This window comes from Chenopodium album, chromosome 23 (genome assembly GCF_948465745.1).
Source record: "Chenopodium album chromosome 23, dcCheAlbu1.1, whole genome shotgun sequence".
Lineage (NCBI taxonomy): Eukaryota > Viridiplantae > Streptophyta > Magnoliopsida > Caryophyllales > Amaranthaceae > Chenopodium > Chenopodium album.
The window spans coordinates 30,412,608-30,432,572 of record NC_137856.1 but is presented as its reverse complement, the minus strand read 5'-3'; the positions used below and the strand labels follow the sequence as shown (position 1 = coordinate 30,432,572).

The window sequence follows — 19,965 nt, the reverse complement described above, 5'->3', positions numbered from 1 at the left end:
AAGGGAGACATTCAATACTCTCCGACAATACCGGATGAAGCTGAATCCCGAGAAGTGTGTGTTTGGAGTCAAGTCCGGAAAGTTCTTGGGCTTCATGGTTAGCGAAAGAGGGATAGATGCTAATCCCGACAAAGTTGAAGCCATCCTCAGCCTTCCGCAACCGAGATCAATTAAAGATATACAAAAGTTAACGGGCCGGATGGCGGCGTTGGCAAGATTTATCAGCAAATCGGCAGACAAGGCACTACCATTTTTCGTAGTCCTACGTCAAAACAAGACTTTTGTTTGGGGGCCAGAGCAGGTCAAAGCATTAGAAGACGTTAAGAAACATCTACGATCATTACCCACAAAATGCAAGGCCAGAAACGGGGGAAACACTACAACTTTACATATCGGCATCCCCAAAAACAGTAGCGGCAGTACTATTAGTGGAACGCAAGAAGACACAGATGCCAATATATTTTGTAAGCCATGTGTTAAATGCCGCAGAACGAAGATACCCCCTGGTAGAGAAAACCGCATACGCAGTCGTAATAGCGTCAAGAAAGTTAAGACCGTACTTTGACGCACATACCATTGAGATCTTAACAAATCAACCGTTAGAAAAATCTCTGCAAAAGATGGAAACCTCTGGGCGTCTGCTGAAATGGGCAATTGAATTGTCGGAATATGCGCTGATCTATAAGCCAAGGGTGTCGATCAAGGCCCAGGCCTTGTCAGATTTTATAGTCGAGACCTCTTACAATGAAGAGGAGGAAGAAATCGACATCTGGAAAGTGTCCGTTGACGGCTCTTCAGCCGCAACACGATCCGGGGCCGGTATAATCCTGACTTCCCCACAGGGAGATATATTCGAATATGCAATAAGGTTCAAGTTTAAGGCATCCAATAATGAGGCTGAGTACGAAGCGGCACTGGCCGGGGTCCAATTATGCATAGCGGCAGAAGAAAAGAAAGTAGAGCTTTCCACAGATTCACAGTTAGTAGCAAGCCACTTTGATGGAACGTACGAAGCACGTGAGCCGAAAATGATGGCTTATCTAGAAAAACTCCGAAATGCGACAACAACACTTGATCAATTCGTGATCAATCTAATACCCCGTGGGAAAAACACTCAGGCAGATGCGTTGGCAAAGTTGGCAAGTTCTAGTTTTAATAACTTAGAACGCACAGTGATGGTTGAGGTTCTGAAACAAAAAAGTATAGATGAAAAAGAACAGAAAGAAGTAAATTGTGTGACGCAAAGCCGAGAATGGTATGACGATATTCTGGCATATAAGTTGCAGGGTGTACTTCCGACAAATAAAAGCGAGGCACAAAAGATCAAGAAGGATAGCGTCTGGTTCATTATGTTTCGGGGCATGCTGTACAAGAGAGGTTTCTCGCTGCCATTGCGTAGGTGTTTAACGGCATATGAGTCAGCGAGATTAATAGAAGAAATACACGAGGGCAATTGCGGTAATCACTCAGGCGGCAGGTCAATGTCCTTAGAAGCAATGAAAAGAGGCTATTATTGGCTGACAATGAGCTCAGATACTCTATCCTACGCCAAGAAGTGTGATAAGTGTCAGAAATTTGGTCCAGCAATAAATCAACCACCTAATGACCTAATACCGATCCTCAACCCTATCCCATTCGCCCAATGGGGAATGGATATTGTCGGACCTTTTACTTCGGCAACAGGAGGCCGTAAATTTCTGATAGTAGGAATAGACTACTTCACGAAATGGATAGAGGCGGAGCCGGTTGCGAAAATAACCGCTAATGAAGTAAAGAAGTTTATCTGGAAAAACATTTTCACCAGATTTGGGTTGCCGATAACAATGGTGTTTGATCATGGTTCGCAATTTGACTGTAATCCGTTCAAAGATTTCCTCAGTATATATAAGGTGAAGTTCGCATATGCCGCGGTTTGCCACCCTCAATCCAATGGCCAAGCTGAAGCCGCTAACAAACAAATACTAACCGCACTAAAAAAGAAGATTGACTACGCCAAATGACTTTGGGCAGACTTGGTGCCGGAAATATTATGGGCTAACAGGACGACAACAAAAGAGACGACAGGAGAATCACCTTTCAATCTGGCGTTCGGATCGGAGGCCGTTATCCCTGCAGAAGTAGGGTTACCGACATTTCGAATACAACACTTCTGCGAGGACCAAAATGACTTGCTGTTACGACATCAGTTAGATTTCTTACCAGGAGTAAGGCTAACGGCTTCCATTAAGTCTGCAGCCTATAAGAAGAGAATGAGCCAAGCCTACAACAAGCGCGTCAGCCATAGGCCATTAGAAGATGGAGACCTAGTATTGCGTAGAACAGTTGCTACGGGAAAAGGAAATGTCGATGGTAAATTCACGGCAAACTGGGAAGGTCCGTATCAAATATGCGAAATAATACGCCAAGGCTCCTATCGTCTTATGACACTAGAGGGAGCCTAGTTGAAAAATGTTTGGAATGCAGCTGTCCTGAAAAAGTACTATGCTTAGTCCTATGTAATTTGTACTAGTAGTAACTAAATTTGAAGTTCTTAGATATCGGCATAACTATTCAATATGTATTTTGTACTTATCCTTTAAAAGGACTACTTTGTACGCAAATTTTATTTTGGCGGAAAGCCGTTAATAAGAAATGCGAAACACTCAGCAATGAAAACGAGAACCATCTGCCCACTTTCGATATGGACATGCAAACGGCCTAGCTAGCCGTAGCAGCCATTCAAGTGCCGAGATGGTTGGATAACTATGCACCTAAAGGTGAGTTGAATAGACGGTCTGATCCACTGTCGTTGCTCAGCCTGCTAAAGGTCGCAACAAAAAAGTACAGATTTATTGGCAGCTAAGGGAAGTAACGGCTGTAAATTGTTCATGGACAGTATTAAGTTTCACGAATATGCACCTAAAGGTGAGTTGAATAGACGGTCTGATCCACTGTCGTTGCTCAGCCTGCTAAAGGTCGCAACAAAAAAGTACAGATTTATTGGCAGCTAAGGGAAGTAACGGCTGTAAATTGTTCATGGACAATATTAAGTTTCACGAATATGCACCTAAAGGTGAGTTGAATAGACGGTCTGATCCACTGTCGTTGCTCAGCCTGCTAAAGGTCGCAACGAAAAAGTACAGATTTATTATCAGCTAAGGGAAGTAACGGCTGTAAATTGTTCAAGGACAGTATTAAGTTTCACGAATAAATGTCAAGACATTTACTCGTCAAAACTGCGGGGCAAGCATAATATGAATAAGCATAATATGAATAAGCATAATATGAGTAAGTATAATATGAATAAGCAAAATTGGCAGCTAACAAAAACACAATCCCAATACCACAGACAATAAACATAAATTAAACATAGCCACCAAAAAAGAACAGATTATCGTTTACAGCCGATAGTAAAATGAAAAGTTTGCTGATTAAAACATAGTCAGAAAGAGGAATTAAACAGCATACATATATGAGTTTTTTCAAAAGACAAGTAATTAAACAGCTAGATGATGCCTGCCCAAAACACTTCAGTTCTTTTTAGGCTCAGACTCCTTCCCTAAACCGTCATCATGAGAAGGAGTAGCAAGAAGGGCGTCATCAAATTCTTCATCAGGAAGGCCGCGAGGATCAAGGTTCTTCATAGTTGCAAGGCTGGGAGGATCATTGAAATAATCCTTCTCGTAACTAGTAGGAGAAAGATGTCGGTCAGACCCATAAGCGTCCTCCACTGCCTGCCATTTGTCCTCGCCCCAGTCCTCGGCTTTACATACGCACCGATGTGCAGCAACCCACCCACCAGTGTAACGGTCAATCAGCTTCTGACAGTAGATATCAGATTTCAGAAATTGGTTCACGGCCCGACGTTTCAGCGCAGGCCTCTCTGACCGTGCCAGCTCAAGGTCCCTCTCTGCCGTTTCCCTCCGAGTCTCCTCGGCCTTCAGCTTCTGTTCCAAATCAGCAATTTTCTTGGACAGAGACTCCTGGTCGACCACTTTGAGCTCTAGCTGATTGATCCGAGACTGCAGACCTTCAACCTCAATCTGATGAGCTTTGTGCTCCTCATCAGCCTTCTTCAAAACCGCCTCAGCTTTATCGGCCTGCCTCTGATAATGCTTGTACATACGAACAACCTCAACAGCCGAGGTAACAGTCTGCAAAGATAAGACAGTTTCCACCCTTAACAAAAAATATATATGATATATATACACAAGAGTAAAAAAAAGAAATGTATATATATATATATATATATATATATATATATATATATATATATATATATATATATATATATATATATATATATATATATATATATATACCCTCATAAGGTTGTTCATCAGCAGACCACAAGGGGCCGTGAACCTACTACCAGTCCTATCTGCGGGGGTAGGTAAGTCCTTCAACATTCTCCAGCCAAGACTACCCCCGGATAACGGATCATCAGCGTAAATAGATTCACCCCTATTAACGTTCAGCTGAGGCCGCCAAGCCTCACTGGTATTGCCGACAGGGAAGTCCTGAAGTTCGTCAGCAATTTCTTGAGGAACCTTCACATGTGGAACCTCAATGAAGTCTGGAACCGCGGGCACAAAAGCGTTATGAATACCAGCTGTTGAGAGGCCGATTAGGACGTGAGGAGCCCCCTTAGAACAGGAATGATCCTTTCAGCTTGAACTTGGGTATCAGCCCCTTGAATTTCTTTCCCAGAGTCGTCAATTTCAATATCCTCTAAGTTTACGACGTCCGGGGCAGCAGAAGACTCCTTTCGGCCAGTAGCTGAGGTTGTTCTCTGCTTTTTCAACTGATCAAGATCAGAAGCCGAGTTAGCTCTCTTCGACCTTACGGTACCTCCACCTCGTCTAAGTGGGAGACTGGTAGCCCCAGTAGGTCTTGATTGAGAATGGGCTGTCATATCTCGCTTACTTCTTTGACGGCCTTTCTGGGCTCTGGTAGCAATTTTAGGAAGAGTGTCGAGTTTGCCCTTAGGGTTAGGTGGACACTGCTGCTTAACACGGGCGTCAGGATGAAGCCCTAATTTAGCGTTATCTAACTTATCAGGACCTGTTTTTCAATAAAAAATGTATGAATACATTTAGCGAAAAGCTACAACGGCGAAAAGTTCCAACATAAAAACACTAGTCAAAATCGAAACAATGTATAATGAGCAAGTATACTAACGGTCGCAGATACTCAACGATAAATTAAATATTACAAGAGGCCAAATAATGCACGAGAACGAATTAGTATAAAGGATAATTAACACAAACTTAAAAACGATGGCTAAATTCATACCATATTCATCAGTATGGCAGAGACCGACATGAGATAGGGGAGCGTTGCCCAGAATATAGTTACAATTGGGCAGCCACTCCCTTGGAACGACCTTTACTTTCCTACCCTCATTTACATAAAGACAATCGAAAAACCGAAAGGCTTTTCGTTCAAGAACGCCTAACTTTCTATCTCTAAGGGTGTCAAACCAAGTGTGAGGAAGGTGGAAGGTCTTCCGTAACCCAAAGTTATCAGGAACCTTCACGAAATAGAATTGATTTTGCCATTTTTTACAGCTGGTCATTTTCGGCCATACTGTAATCTTACCGGTAGTAGTAAGAAGAGACCACCAGCCTGGAGACTGACTGTCTTTTTTCAATCGATGAATTTTGCGAAACAAATTCAAAGTTAGCGGAAAGTCCATATAAATCATAGTCCAGACCAAGGCTACAACATTGCGAACCGTTGTCGGAGTTAGCTGCGCAATACAGACGTCCCAAGCTTTAAAGATCTTTTCTATGAAGGGATGAAGCGGAAAACGAAGACCAAACTCGAAATTCTTAGCATATACCGCAATATGTCCCGCCGGACAATCAAAAACGTTGTTGCCGGAAGAAGGCAGAGTAAGCACATAGTCATCGGGTAACCTGAAGAATCTCCTACCGACACCGCAGTAATTCTTCTCAATAGCAGTCTCCAACCACTTATCATCAACTTTTGTAGTCTTCACCTTTATGTCCTCGGCTAGTTCCAAAGGACGCCGATGCGCGTCATCATCATCTTCTGAATTATACTCTTCATCCAATTGCTCCTCGGCAATAATTTGTTCGCCGACATTGATGTCTTCGTTTATTTCAGAATCTGTCTTCTCGTCATCAGAGCCATTACCTTCACCCTGTTCTCCGCTACCATCAACCTCATCACCTGAGTTTTCACTCTTCTCGGAAGCTGTGCTACGCTCAGTAGACTCCACATCCTCATTAGGGATGTCGGCTGTTTCATCTTCGTGTTCTACCAAAGGCTCCTTGCTTGGACGCCTGACTGAACTCTCACCTTGGCTAGGATCATGGCTGGGACGTTTAGTTCTCGGCATTCTGGCTCTTTCAACACCAATTTTACCAAGATTAGAACCGTATTCGTTGAGGAAGATGTATGAGTCAACGTCCTCAATAACACTGACAGAATCAAGTTCAAGAAGATCAATATCTTCTAATATACCAGGATTAACAGACTGAGAAGATTTTTTAGCTTCCTTTTCTGATGCTGAGGACAAGGGTACAAACGGGTCAGCCTCACAGGCCTCACCCATAATAGAATTTTTTATAGACTTACGCATAACCAACTCAACAAATGTAGAAACATCAAAACCCACTACATACAAGTCACAAACATCGAACAAATAAATTAAAAAGAGAAATTCAGAGTATTGTTTACCTCTACACGAAGCGAAGAACTTCGACGAATCGCAAAAACAGGAGGGAGCAACCAAATCTTGAAGCGACTGAAATCCGTCCACCAGTATAAACCCAGAAGTATCTTCGCACTAGAAATCAAGCGGAAGCAAACAAGATCTATGTTTGGGAATTTCTTGAGGAATTTTTTGGGAATTTTTTGAAAAATCTTTCGCCAAACTTGAGATGAAATGAAGGAACTGTTCGTATTCCTTATTTATACCCCCAAAAACAATACTTTGATTTGACATTTGGTGCATGCCATCCAACGGTGGAGATAAGCGCACCTCTTCGTCAAGAACCGTTCGACGTTTGACACGTGCCCCACTACTTTTTACTTATTTTCAATTTTTCCCGCCCATAACAATGTCTAAACAAGAGCATGACTAAGGTTAAATAACTATCGGTACTTTGCTCATTTTGGGGACAAATCGGAGATTTTTAAATCTCCTACAGTTATTTTATATTGAGCAAAGCACTATCGGTACTTCGCTCATTTTGGGGACAAATCGGAGATTTTTAAATCTTGTACAGTTATTTTATATTGAGCAAAGCACTATCGGTACTTCGCTCATTTTGGGGACAAATCGGAGATTTTTAAATCTCCTACAATTATTTTATATTGAGCAAAGCACTATCGGTACTTCGCTCATTTTGGGGACAAATCGGAGATTTTTAAATCTCCTACAGTTATTTTATATTGAGCAAAGCACTATCGGTACTTTGCTCATTTTGGGGACAAATCGGAGATTTTTAAATCTCCTACAATTATTTTATATTGAGCAAAGCACTATCGGTACTTCGCTCATTTTGGGGACAAATCGGAGATTTTTAAATCTCCTACAGTTATTTTATATTGAGCAAAGCACTATCGGTACTTCACTCATTATGGGGACAAATCGGAGATTTTTAAATCTCCTACAGTTATTTTATATTGAGCAAAGCACTATCGGTACTTTGCTCATTTTGGGGACAAATCGGAGATTTTTAAATCTCCTACAGTTATTTTATATTGAGCAAAGCACTATCGGTACTTTGCTCATTTTGGGGACAAATCGGAGATTTTTAAATCTCCTACAGTTATTTTATATTGAGCAAAGCACTATCGGTACTTCGCTCATTTTGGGGACAAATCGGAGATTTTTAAATCTCCTACAGTTATTTTATATTGAGCAAAGCACTATCGGTACTTTGCTCATTTTGGGGACAAATCGGAGATTTTTCAATCTCCTACATCTATTTTATATTGGAATTTTTGATGGGCCCCATAACTCATTTCGATGTCATAAAGTGCGAACGATGACTTTTTGTCAACGTCCCCACTGGGGGGGCTAGTTGTACGGGATAATACCGACAACTCACCTATTTGGCCGATAATTGACTGATATTAATTAGCCAGCAATTAAGCGAACCAACTTAGCATCCATAATGGTCGGTTTCTCGGCCACGTGGAGAGCAGCTTGAAACCACGCAGGCACCTGCCACCTATAAGGTCGGTGCGCCACCTGTAAAGTCGGTGCGCCACCTATAAGGGCTGGTGGCACCTGCTTGGTTACTCCCCTATATATACCCAGCCACATTTTCACAATAAGGTACAATCTCTCTCTCTACACTCTTTCTCTCTCTTCAAACCTTCCTCCTCAGATTACTAACTTTGGCATCGGAGCGGTTATTCCTGGATAACCCCCGGGCTAGATTATCTGTGCTGACTGTGCAGGCATCAAATTGGACGGTAAACCATTACTAACAGTGGCCCTCGTTTAACACTGATAAAAGACTAATTCAACCAAAACCTTCGGCTGATAGTTGAAGCCCAAGATTGGATTATATACTCTATCACGCTCCCTCACGTGAGAGCCCTTTGGGCTTGAAGTGTGAAAAGGAAATGGATGAGATCCAAATAAACTGGTGACATATATATCATGTTGGCTCTTTATACCATGCTAATGGATTAACTCAACCAAAAACTTAAGTTGATGATTAATTGTCCAGAATTGGTTTATATATATTCTATTATACTATTTACATAAATAGATTATTTGCATAACCTATTAATAGGTACATCCAAAGCTAATGGCCCACAGTGAGCTAGCTTGTCCCCCTCACCCAGTTAGCGTGAGAATGCTAAGATCATATGACTTCCATAGCATTCTCTATGACATTTTATGATTTTTTTTGGTATGAAAATGCTAGGATCCTATATAATTATAAACGTGACATTGCCAAACAAAAACAAAAAAAGAATACAGTAGTGGAGATCAAATTTACTGGCCTAACCAACATAAAAAGGAAGAATAAAATTCAATGGAGAAGGGTGATTAAGAGTAATGATACATTAAACATCAGTTTCTTTCCTTTATCAAGCAATTTGAATAGAGTATAAATTATTCCAAGGGAGTAAGGACCTTAAAAATGCTATGAAAGATGCTCAATTTGTTTCCTTTTGTCAATTTTATGCGATGAAAGATATTCTGTCAGTTCCTTTTTTTATTCATTTGATTTTCAATTACTTTTATTTATCTGATTTATGGTATTTTATTTGAACTTAATTAATTACTCTCTCCATTTCATAATAATCGCAACACTTTTTTTTTTCATTCATTTCATAATAATTGCAACACTTCATTGTTTGGTAAGGATCCACAACTATTTTATTATTTCTCTCCTAGCTACCAACCCCACTTACACTATTACAAAACAGAGGGAGTGGAACTTTTCAGAAGTAATTAGAGCATATTTCAGTGATAAACTAAACATGTATAAGTATTTTTTTTTAAACAAAACATGTATAACTATTGATGAAAATTTATCTTTTTTTAAGATGTCGTATGGCTTTAATTAATGAAATTTTCTGTCAAAAAAAAAAAAGAAAGAAGTGAAAATAGGATAAAAAGAACATGCCTATAAATTTAACATTTGATTGGTTATATGGAGTGAAAGTAGTGTGGTTATATTTAATGATGATTATAATATAGATTTTAATTAAAAAAAAATAAAAAAACTATCTAAAAAGAAAAATTAGAAACATGATGACACTTTCAATTGATGGTACGACCGTACGATCAAATATCAACACTCCCAAGTCCCAACTCTGGTTGAACATGTCACCGAAGTTTTAATAGAATTGTCTTTGTTAGTGCTTCGAATTTAAGTATGTACTCGTAATTAGTACAATCATAGCATGAACTATGTTCCCTAAAATCATTAATAGCAGTTTATTTTGTCAACTCCAATCATCATTGCTATTGGCAGATTTTGACTTACAGTTGTATATGGCTTATATATATATTTTATTCACATCTACAAAATAATTAAATACTTCCTCTAAACTTAAATACTCCCTCAATTACTAAAGTTTGTCCTTTAACCACTAAAAAATGTAAAATCAGTAACATCTTTAATTTTTAAATCAATAATATAATACTAAAAGCGAATATGACGTGACACTTATCATGTTCTAATTAAAAATTTACCCACCACTTTTACTTATATATATATAAAGCTTCACGAATAATAATTTATATAAATATATATATCCTATAATATTTAATACAAATTTTTATTTACGGCTGGCCACACCGTGTAGCCGGGGTTACTCGTTTGATCAGGGGTTACTTGTAAGGGTTATTAATTACTCCGTAGTATGAAACTAAAATCCATGTGTAATTGGTTCCAAAAAAAAAAAATCCATGTGTAAAAAATCATTCAAGCTTACTAAAGTTACATAATCAACTTGATAACTCAAAGCAAAACTGATTGACGAGCTGAACCGACATACCATGATACCAACCAAATCAAAAATTAAGACAAAATTTAATGGAACCAATCTAATCCATACCTAAACCAAAAGCCTACTAACCAGAATTTAAATCCTACCCCACATTTACTTGAAATTGAACGACCCTATTTGCCACTTCTAATACTACATCCGTTTCGCATTATCTGCAACAAACTCCCTTTCACATTCCCCAAGACAAAATTTCTTAAACAAAGATTAGTAAAAAAAGAACATGTGATTAATTGGATGAGAGAGAGTAAACACCACCGGCACCCACCTTGTAACTCACCCTCTCACCACCACTAAGATCTAAACACCACCACACCACCACTAAGATCTGAAACACCACCACACCACCACCCAAAACCCACCTGACCAACTCACGCCACCACCAATTAGCTCGCACCACCACCCAAAAACCCACCCAACCAATCGCACCACTACCCAACCAACCCGACGTCCCGACCAGCCACCAATCAACTCACACGGTCGCATCACAACCCAACAAAACCACCCAACCAACCTGACTAGCCACCACTCAACTCCCACCACAACCTATCAAACCCACCCAACAAACCCGACCAGCCAATGAACCCACCAAACCAACCAACCCGACCACTACTAATATAGATCTAAAACCACAACTTACCACCATTCAATTTCGATTTTGAAAAGGGGCGAAGTTTGAAAAGGGGAAAAGAGGCGGCGGCGACGACTTTGATAAGGGGAAAAGAGCCGGCGGCGGCGAACTTGCGAGGTAAAATATTTGGTGGTGCGATGGATAATAGAGAAGATAGAAGAGAGAGAACAGAGAGAAGAAATGGTGTGGTGGTGGTGCGGTGGAATGGTCGGTGGTGTGGTGGATCTGGGTGGTGGTGGTGGTGCGTTGGTTGTGCGAGAAGAGAGTGGAAAGAGATGAAGGTTGGTGCTGGTGGTGGTTTACAGGGAGGAGAGAGAAAAAATGGTGATGGTGGTGGTGGATATGGTTGTGAGGGAGGAGAGAGAATGTGGGTTAGGGTTTTAATTATGGATAAATTAATTTGGGTTAAAGAGTTGATATGTTGTTTATTAAAGTTAAGTCTAATTTAGTAAGGGTATGGTGGCAATTTTACACAAAAAAATTTACTAAAAGAGGAAACTTTTTTTTTGTTGCACATAATGTGAAGCTTCCCTAAATGAAAATTGTTGCAGATAATGCGAAACGGAGGTAGTATATGTTTGTACTAAAACATACTCGTATCTATCCATAATTGTACTTCCTTTGACTTTTTTAATTAATTTATAGAGACTTTTTGCACTATTCACTTGATTTACTTCGATCAATGTTTGTGGGTACATACTTGCTGGAATCGTCTCAACGAATATATTATTAATATTCAATTGTTGTAATATATACTTATTGATAATTAAAGATATTATTAGTAGTCAAAGTTCCGTGTCGACATGTGCGCTAAGCTTTGATGAGACACTTAAAAAATAGAGGAATTAGTTATCATCCCTCCTTTTTTTTTGTTTAAATACATCACTTAGGATTTTACACTATTTTTACATCACAAACTTTCATATGTGTGTGGCTAGCCACATTTTTTTTTTTTTGAAAGAATGATCAGGGTTACTTCACTTATTTGGTCAGAGGTTACTCGGTCAGGGGTTACTCATTTAGTCAGGGATTATTTGATCAGTCAGGGGTTACTCGGTCGGTTAGGGATTACTCGGTCGTTCATGGGTTACTCGATTAGGGGTTACTTGGTCAGGGGTTACTCGGTTGGTCAGGGATTACTCGTGTGTTATTAGCTAGCACCAGCCATACACAAAAGTTGATGTTTATATCATTAGATTTTACTTCATTTTTTTTAAGAAATTGAAAAATTAGGTCGATACAAAGAAAAAAAGGTCATAATAATAAATGTAAAGCAGTTGTACAGTACCTGTACTACAATATCACTTGCCATATTTTTTTTTTTTGAAAGAATGATCGGGGTTACTTAGTCAGAGGTTACTCGGTCAGTCAGGGGTTACGTACTCATTCGGCCAAGGGTTATTCGGTCCGTTAGGGGTTACTCGGTCGGTCAGGGGTTATTCGGTTAGTGGTTACTCGGTCGGTTAGGAGTTACTCGGTCAGGGGTTACTCGTGTATTAGCTGGCCACACAGTGTGGCCAACCACACACAAAAGTTGTTTATACATTAGATTTTACTTCATTTGTTTTGTAAGAAATTGAAAAATTAGGTCGATTCAAAGAAAAAATGGCCATTATAATAAATGTAAAGCAGTTGTTTAGTACGGTAGTACATGTACTAACTAGACAAATTAAAGACCTAGTTATTTACTATTTTCTCGAGTCTTTCGAAAGGGGGTGCCATACTCTTTTTCTTGTTATATACAAGTAGTTTGTTTCAAAAATCAAGATATTCAATAGTTGATCACATAAGTTTGTCAACAAAAAAAATAAAAATGATGAGAGTAAAATTCGATTTGGCGCATACTTTACTAAATGTAGTAATAGTATTATCAATATCATCATCACCCCACGCATACACTCTGGGTGAAGATGTTGCTGCTAATACGAATACGACCACAAAAAAAATAGCTCTTCCTGGTTGTCCTGACAAATGTGGCAACGTGACGATCCCTTATCCTTTCGGAATAGGAGATAAGTGCCACTACCATCACCCCCAAGACGGCAAGTACTACAATATCACTTGCGACATCAATCGTAACCCTCCAATTCCAACTTATGGTAGTATTCAAGTCCAAAAAATCACTCTAGAAGGCGAATTTCGGGTAAGTAACAACATCTCATATACATGTTATGGTAGCGATGGTGTGCTAACCGAAGGAGTTGAAGCCTGGATTCGTATTGAGAGGTTTGCTCTTTCGAGGTCCCATAACATTGCTGGAGCCATTGGTTGCGACACCATTGGTTTATTCTCTAACCAGGGGTACACTTCCAATGAGTTTCAAACAAGATGTGTAAGTAATTGCACTAATATTACGGACGTGGGTGATGATTGCGCTGGAATAGGCTGCTGCGAGGTCCCCATTCCAGATGGAGTAACCGGCATCAGATTCATGGCTTCGACTATGAATAACCATAGCAAGGTGAACAAGTTTAACCCGTGCAGTGTCGCATTTGTTGTGGCAAATGATCTTGCGGAAGAGGATAAATTCCCCCTCAATATTCAAAACTTTCTACAACAAAACGACACTTCTTTAAGTAATTACAAAGTACCAATGGTCTACAATTGGTCGATTGGAACAAAGAATTGTACAGCAGCTAAACAAAGTAATAGTTATTACCTATGTAAGGGAAATAGTACCTGCTACGACCCGTCTGCTGGGGAATGGGGATATCGTTGCCAGTGTAACTCTGGTTACGAGGGTAATCCCTATCTTTACGCTTGTCAAGGTAATTCTATTTTTTTGGAGTAGTTTTCAATTGGATCCCAAGGAATATACTTCCTTCGGATTTTTTTTTTTTTTTTTTTTTTAATTGCACTAGAAAGACTTTTACAATATTCACATAATCATTTTTGGTGATTTGTCCATAAAAAACTCATAGTCAAAAGGGATCTATTTAGATTCATCTATAAATCTACTTTTTACTTAAAGATATTAGTGTTAAAATTAAGGAAATTTTGCAAAAAAAACACCTTTTATTAGAATTTTTTTGCAAGAAACCACCTTATAATTTTTTTTTTTTGCAATGACATACCTTAATCAATTTTTTTTGCAATGACACACCTTAATCAATTTTTTTTTTTGCAATGACACACCTTTGACCGGAAAAGAGGGTTTGACCCTGTTTTCCGGCGTTGACCTGACCTCGTGCGAGGCACGTGACCTCTTAAAACCACTCTTCAACCACGCCAACCACCAGAACGCCACCAAAACCGCCTTACCCACCCCACCAAAACCGCCATGCCCACCCCACCACCACCGAAACTACTCTCTCTGGTGGCGTTTTGGTGGGTGGCGTAGTTGGAGAGTGGTTTTAAAAGGTCAAGTGCCTCGCACGTGGTCGGGTCAACACCGAAAAATAGGGTCAAACCCTCTTTTGCGGCCAAAGGTGTGGCATTGCAAAAAAAATTTTGATTAAGGTGTGTCATTGCAAAAAAAATTATAAGGTGGTTTCTTGCAAAAAATTACTTATATAAGGTGTTTTTTTTTGCAAAATTTCCTAAAATTAATGCATTGACAAGCGTAATATATATATTTCTTAAAATGAGAAGAATGAGAAAGGTTGGGATCCAATGAGAAGTTTTTTAAAATGAGAAAGGTTGAGATCCAATGAAAAGTTTCTTAAAATTAGCAGAATGAGAAGGGTGAAATGTGCAAAAGTTTTTCACTAAATATTAAACTTTTTTAACTAAAAGTTTTTCACTAAATATTTTGACAACTCATTAATGGATAAAAAAATTCTTATATTTACATTTTAGCCATCAATGAGTTGTGTGCAATTGTAGCCACTAAATCTAATCAATCTGACGGTCTATAATGTTTCTCACGCTTCTCACATAAACCTCCCTTCTTAGATAAGAAAACCACTAATCCATTGACACATCATCATCTTGGTTTAAAATTCAAATTTCATCCTCTTTTTATTCTTAACTTTCTCATATTTTGACAATGACATGTGTTAGGATATTATTAGTTTTCTCAATTCTCATTTTAGCAATTCTCATATATTTCTCATTTCTCATATATATATATATATATATATATATATATATATATATATATATATATATCATTGTATCTAATTGAGTTATCTATGTATATATACAGATATTGACGAATGTGCAGACAGTAAAATGAATATATGTGAGAAAAAACAGTATTGTACTAACACGCCGGGAAGCTACACATGTACCTGCCCTCAAGGCTTCGTCGGCAGTGGCACAATAAATGTTGGTTGTCATTTCATTACCGCCGATCAAAGTGGTGCAATGCGAAAGAGAATGTTATTTGCAATAAAAATCATCCTTGGTGAGCACCACTAATAAATGCGCCTATATGCACTCTTTTGACAATATTATTCCCTTTTTGATGATTTGTCATTCTTTTTTTTTTTTTTTTTTTTTTTTATGTACTAGCTTTTGACATCAATTCGCAATACCTTTGCTCTCCCTTTCATTAATAAATTTCAACCACTTTTTCATCCCTAAATCTCTTTGTAACCACATATGCATATTTGTACTTTCAATTATTAGTTTTAAGAAATCTACATTTTTTTAATTTCCGTAAATAAATCCAAATAAACTAGATATATAAGCCATATACAATTTTAAGTCAAAATCTGCCAATAGTACTGATGATTGGAGTTGACAAAATAAACTGCTATTAGTGATTTTAGGGAACATAGTTCATGCTATGATTGTACTGATTACGAGTACATACTTAGAGTCTTAGAAGCACTAACAAAGACAATTCTATTAAAACTTCGGTGACATGTTCAACCAGAGTTGGGAGTATTAATATTTATTCGTACGGTCGTACCATCTATTGAAAGTGTCATCATGTGTCTAATTTTTCTTTTTAGATAGTCTTTTTAATTTAAATCCATATTATAATCACCATTAAATATAACCACTCTACTTTCACTCCATATAACCAATCAAATATTCAAGGTTATAGGCTTGTTCTTTTTATCTTATTTTCACTTATTTAATAATGAAAAATAATTAAATAGGTTCAAAAAAATAAGATAAGTTTTGATCAATAGTTAATTAGTTATACATATGTTTTGTTTCAAAAACAGTAGTTATACATGTTTAGTTTATCACTGAAATATGCTCTAATTACTTTTGATAAGTTCCTCTCCCTCTGTTGCGTAATAATTGCAACAGGGGGGTTGACACAAAGTTTTAGAAAAAATATAGGATAGGACCAAATTAAAAGGAGGATTTTTAATGTAAAATATAATTAGTGGGGATATATTTAATTGTTAGTAGAAGAGAATAACAATAATAATAAAAAATAAAATAGTGTAAGTGGGGTTGATAGCTAGGAGAGAAATAATAAAATAGTTGTGGGTCCGTCATTACCAAACAAGAAGTATTACAATTATTATGAAACAGATAAAAAAAAAAAAAAAAAAAGGTGTGTCGATTATTATGAAATGGAGGGAGTAATTAATTAAGTTCAAATAAAATACCATAAATCAGATAAATAAAAGTGATTGAAAATCAAATGAATAAAAAAGGAACTGACGTAATTGTTTTAAATACATCACTTTGATTTACACCATGTTAAGGTATATATTAAGTTGTTTTTCTCATTTAAAATCTTTTTATGAGACCAAGAAAAGTAGTTTAACACATGCAACTTATAGACACTTTGATTATAATTTGTGTGGTTTAGGTGTTGGTGCTGGAATCATTGTATCTTTGTTGGCTGGATTTTGGTTACATTGGCAACATGGAAAAAAGAAGATCCAAAAACTGAGGGAAAAATGCTTTCAACAAAATGGTGGTCATATTTTACAACAAAAACTTTCAAGACGAGATGTATCAGTTGGCAATATGGTAAAAATGTTTACAATTGAACAACTAAAAGAGGCCACAGATAACTATAATGAGAATAACATCATTGGTCGCGGAGGTTTTGGCATGGTTTTCAAAGGAAAATTACCAAACAACCAAATTGTTGCCATCAAAAGGTCACTCAAGGTAGATTCCACCCAAGTTGAGCAATTTATAAATGAGGTCATTGCCTTGTCCCAAATCAACAATAGGAATGTGGTAAAGCTCTTAGGTTGTTGTTTGGAGACAGAAGTACCATTACTTGTTTATGAGTTCATAAGTAATGGTACATTGCATGATCATTTGCATGATGAAAGAAGAGTAGAATTTTTTATTTGGGATATTCGCTTAAGAATTGCGACACAAGTTGCTCAAGTCTTGGCCTATTTGCATACTACAATTTCTATACCGATAATTCACAGAGATATTAAGTCTGCAAACATTCTCTTGGATGATAAGTACACAGCAAAAGTTGCTGATTTTGGAGCTTCTAAGCTAGTGCCGGTAGATCAAGAGCAGTTAGGAACTATAGTTCAAGGAACATGTGGGTATCTTGATCCAGAGTACATGCAAACTGGTGAGCTCACTGATAAGAGCGATGTTTATAGCTTTGGTGTTGTTCTTGCTGAGTTACTAACTAGAGAGAAGGCGATTGCATATTCTAAGCCGGAGAGTGAGAGATGCCTTGCTATACATTTTCTTAGGAAGCTTAAGGAAGATAGATTGTTTGAGATCCTTGATGACAAATTAGTAAGTGATGGTGCAATCGAGCAGCTTAAGGAAGTAGCTAATCTTGCAAGAAGGTGCCTACAGCTTAAAGGAGAGGATCGCCCAACAATGAAAGAGGTCGCAAGAGAGCTAGAAAGGATTACATGTATTACTTCTTCTCATCCATACTCGTCAAACAATAACATGCCACTCCAAGAAGAGAGTGAAAATATGCTTGGTGAGGCGCATGATTTCAACAATGGCTATGACAACAATGACATGAACTACTCTTCAAGTAGCCAAGGTTGAATTGTGTAGTTGGTGGTGCTTTTGGACTATGCATGGGAGATGATTTTTATGCTTGTTCACTACTTCATGTTCGACAAAGTTCTAGCTAGCTAGCTAGTTGCATCTATATAGTTATGATGTTTAATTTGTGCACCATATATATATAATTTAATGTGTTTAAAGTTCTAGTTTTCCGATTGTGTTCAAAGTTCAAGTACATGCACACATGTTAAATAATGGGATATTAAAATTCTCTTAAGTGATAAACTAATTGAATTGTGTTAGTTTTTTATGCTTGTGGTGGTTTGATTTGTGCCCTTAGTTCCTCCTTAATGCATTGCAAAGCAAGCTGTCTTACTCTTGTAATTTTTTTTATACAAATTTCTTTCTATTTAAAAAAAAATAAAAAAATTTAATTAAAAGTATATACTAGTATTAATTTTATTAATAGAATCTAATGATATTTAAAAAGTCTTAGCAATATCAACAAAGATGAACTAAAAATTAAGAACTTTATAATAAAATTGAGGAGGGTCTTTGGTGGGTTGGGGGTTCTAGCTAGGCGGTTGAGGTGGAGCAGCGTCGCCGGCGGTGGGGCCGTGGGGCTTGGAGTAGCGTCGCCGGAAGGGGAGATAGTGGCTGGGTAGGTGGGGTGGCTGGTTTGGTGGTAGGTTTACTTTTTAAAAAAAAAAAAAATTATTCAAACCATACTTAGTTTTTATTAATTTTTCTTTTTAATGAAATAAGGTTATAAATGGGATGAAATTCTTAAAAAAGGTCATTTTGTATAATTTAATTTTAAGAGAGTCACCATGTGTGCGTAGTAAAATAAAGTTGGGAGTCACCGTTGAAAATTTCCCATTATATTTTAAAATATGAAAAAATTTAGTAAGAAAAGATATATAGTAATTATCAGTTGACATCATTCCTTCAATTTTCAAGTTTATTTACTGTTAAAAAAATAGAATAAATTTTTTTTACCATTCTCATACATAATAAGAAAATTTGTCAACAAGAACAACCCCAAAGATAGGCAATTTTGTGAATAACTACCCGTTTTATAAAAAATTTGTGAACAATTACTTGAGGGGTTACTTAAGGGTTACTCGGTTAGGGGTTACTTGCTCATGAGTAACTCGAGTTACTCGGTCAGGGGTTACTTGAGGGGTTCGGTCAGGGGTTACTTGAGGGGTTTGATCAAGGATTATTAATTACTCGGTCATGGGTTACTTAAGGGGTTACCCGGTCTGGGGTTCCTCGAGGGGTTATTCTTTCAGGTTTACTTTAAGGGTTACTTGAGGGGTTCAATTCGGTCAGGGGTTACTCACTCATGGGTAACTTGAGAGGTTTGGTTTAGGGTCCGGGTTACTCGGTCAAGGGTTATTAGAGGGGTTGCTCGGTCAGGGGTTTAATTTAATCGAGGGGTTCAATTAGGTCTTACGAGTTATTCGGTCAGGAGTTACTTGAGGGGTTACTCGGTTCGAAGTAACTCGAGTAACCCCTGACTAAGTAACTCGAGTCATCCTGGCTACACAGTGTGACCAGCCACACAAAAAAAAAAATCCCCCATTTAAAAATAAGGTGGCCAGTGGCTCAAGTAGAAATGAGGGGAAAAATATGACTTAATGTGAGTATTGATTGTCAGTTTATTGAGTTAAATTATTTTTCAAATCTTTCCGTACAATTTAAGAATTATAAAAAAAATGGTGTTTTCGAGTAATACTTCGTATATCATTATTTTGAGGGTTAAAATACATGATTAAAACAATATATATATTTATATATATATATATATATATATATATATATATATATATATATATATATATATATATATATATATATATATTATTACTTTAAAATTTTGTGAAATGAGTATCAAGATTTGTAAGTCGTGCATCGCACGGGTGCTATACTAGTTTTTATAATACTTCCTCCGTTTTTTTTGTTGACACTGTTTGACT

General features: G+C 37.6%; 1 protein-coding gene and 1 pseudogene across 1 annotated transcript; both read left to right on the top strand.

Moving 5' to 3' along the window:
* Positions 1-620: 620 nt before the first annotated feature.
* LOC145607347 (uncharacterized) lies at positions 621-2,000 on the top strand. Its single transcript, XM_081663028.1, has one exon. The coding sequence runs from the start codon at positions 621-623 to the stop codon at positions 1,998-2,000; it is 1,380 nt and encodes a 459-aa protein (XP_081519154.1).
* Positions 2,001-12,935: 10,935 nt separating this feature from the next.
* On the top strand, positions 12,936-18,115 carry LOC145607346 (wall-associated receptor kinase 1 pseudogene; annotated as a pseudogene).
* The last annotated feature ends 1,850 nt before the right edge of the window (positions 18,116-19,965 follow it).

Bases quoted from the DNA above. Each gene is read 5' to 3' on its own strand.
- LOC145607347 (XM_081663028.1), top strand. From the start codon at position 621: ATGGAAACCTCTGGGCGTCTGCTGAAATGGGCAATTGAATTGTCGGAA.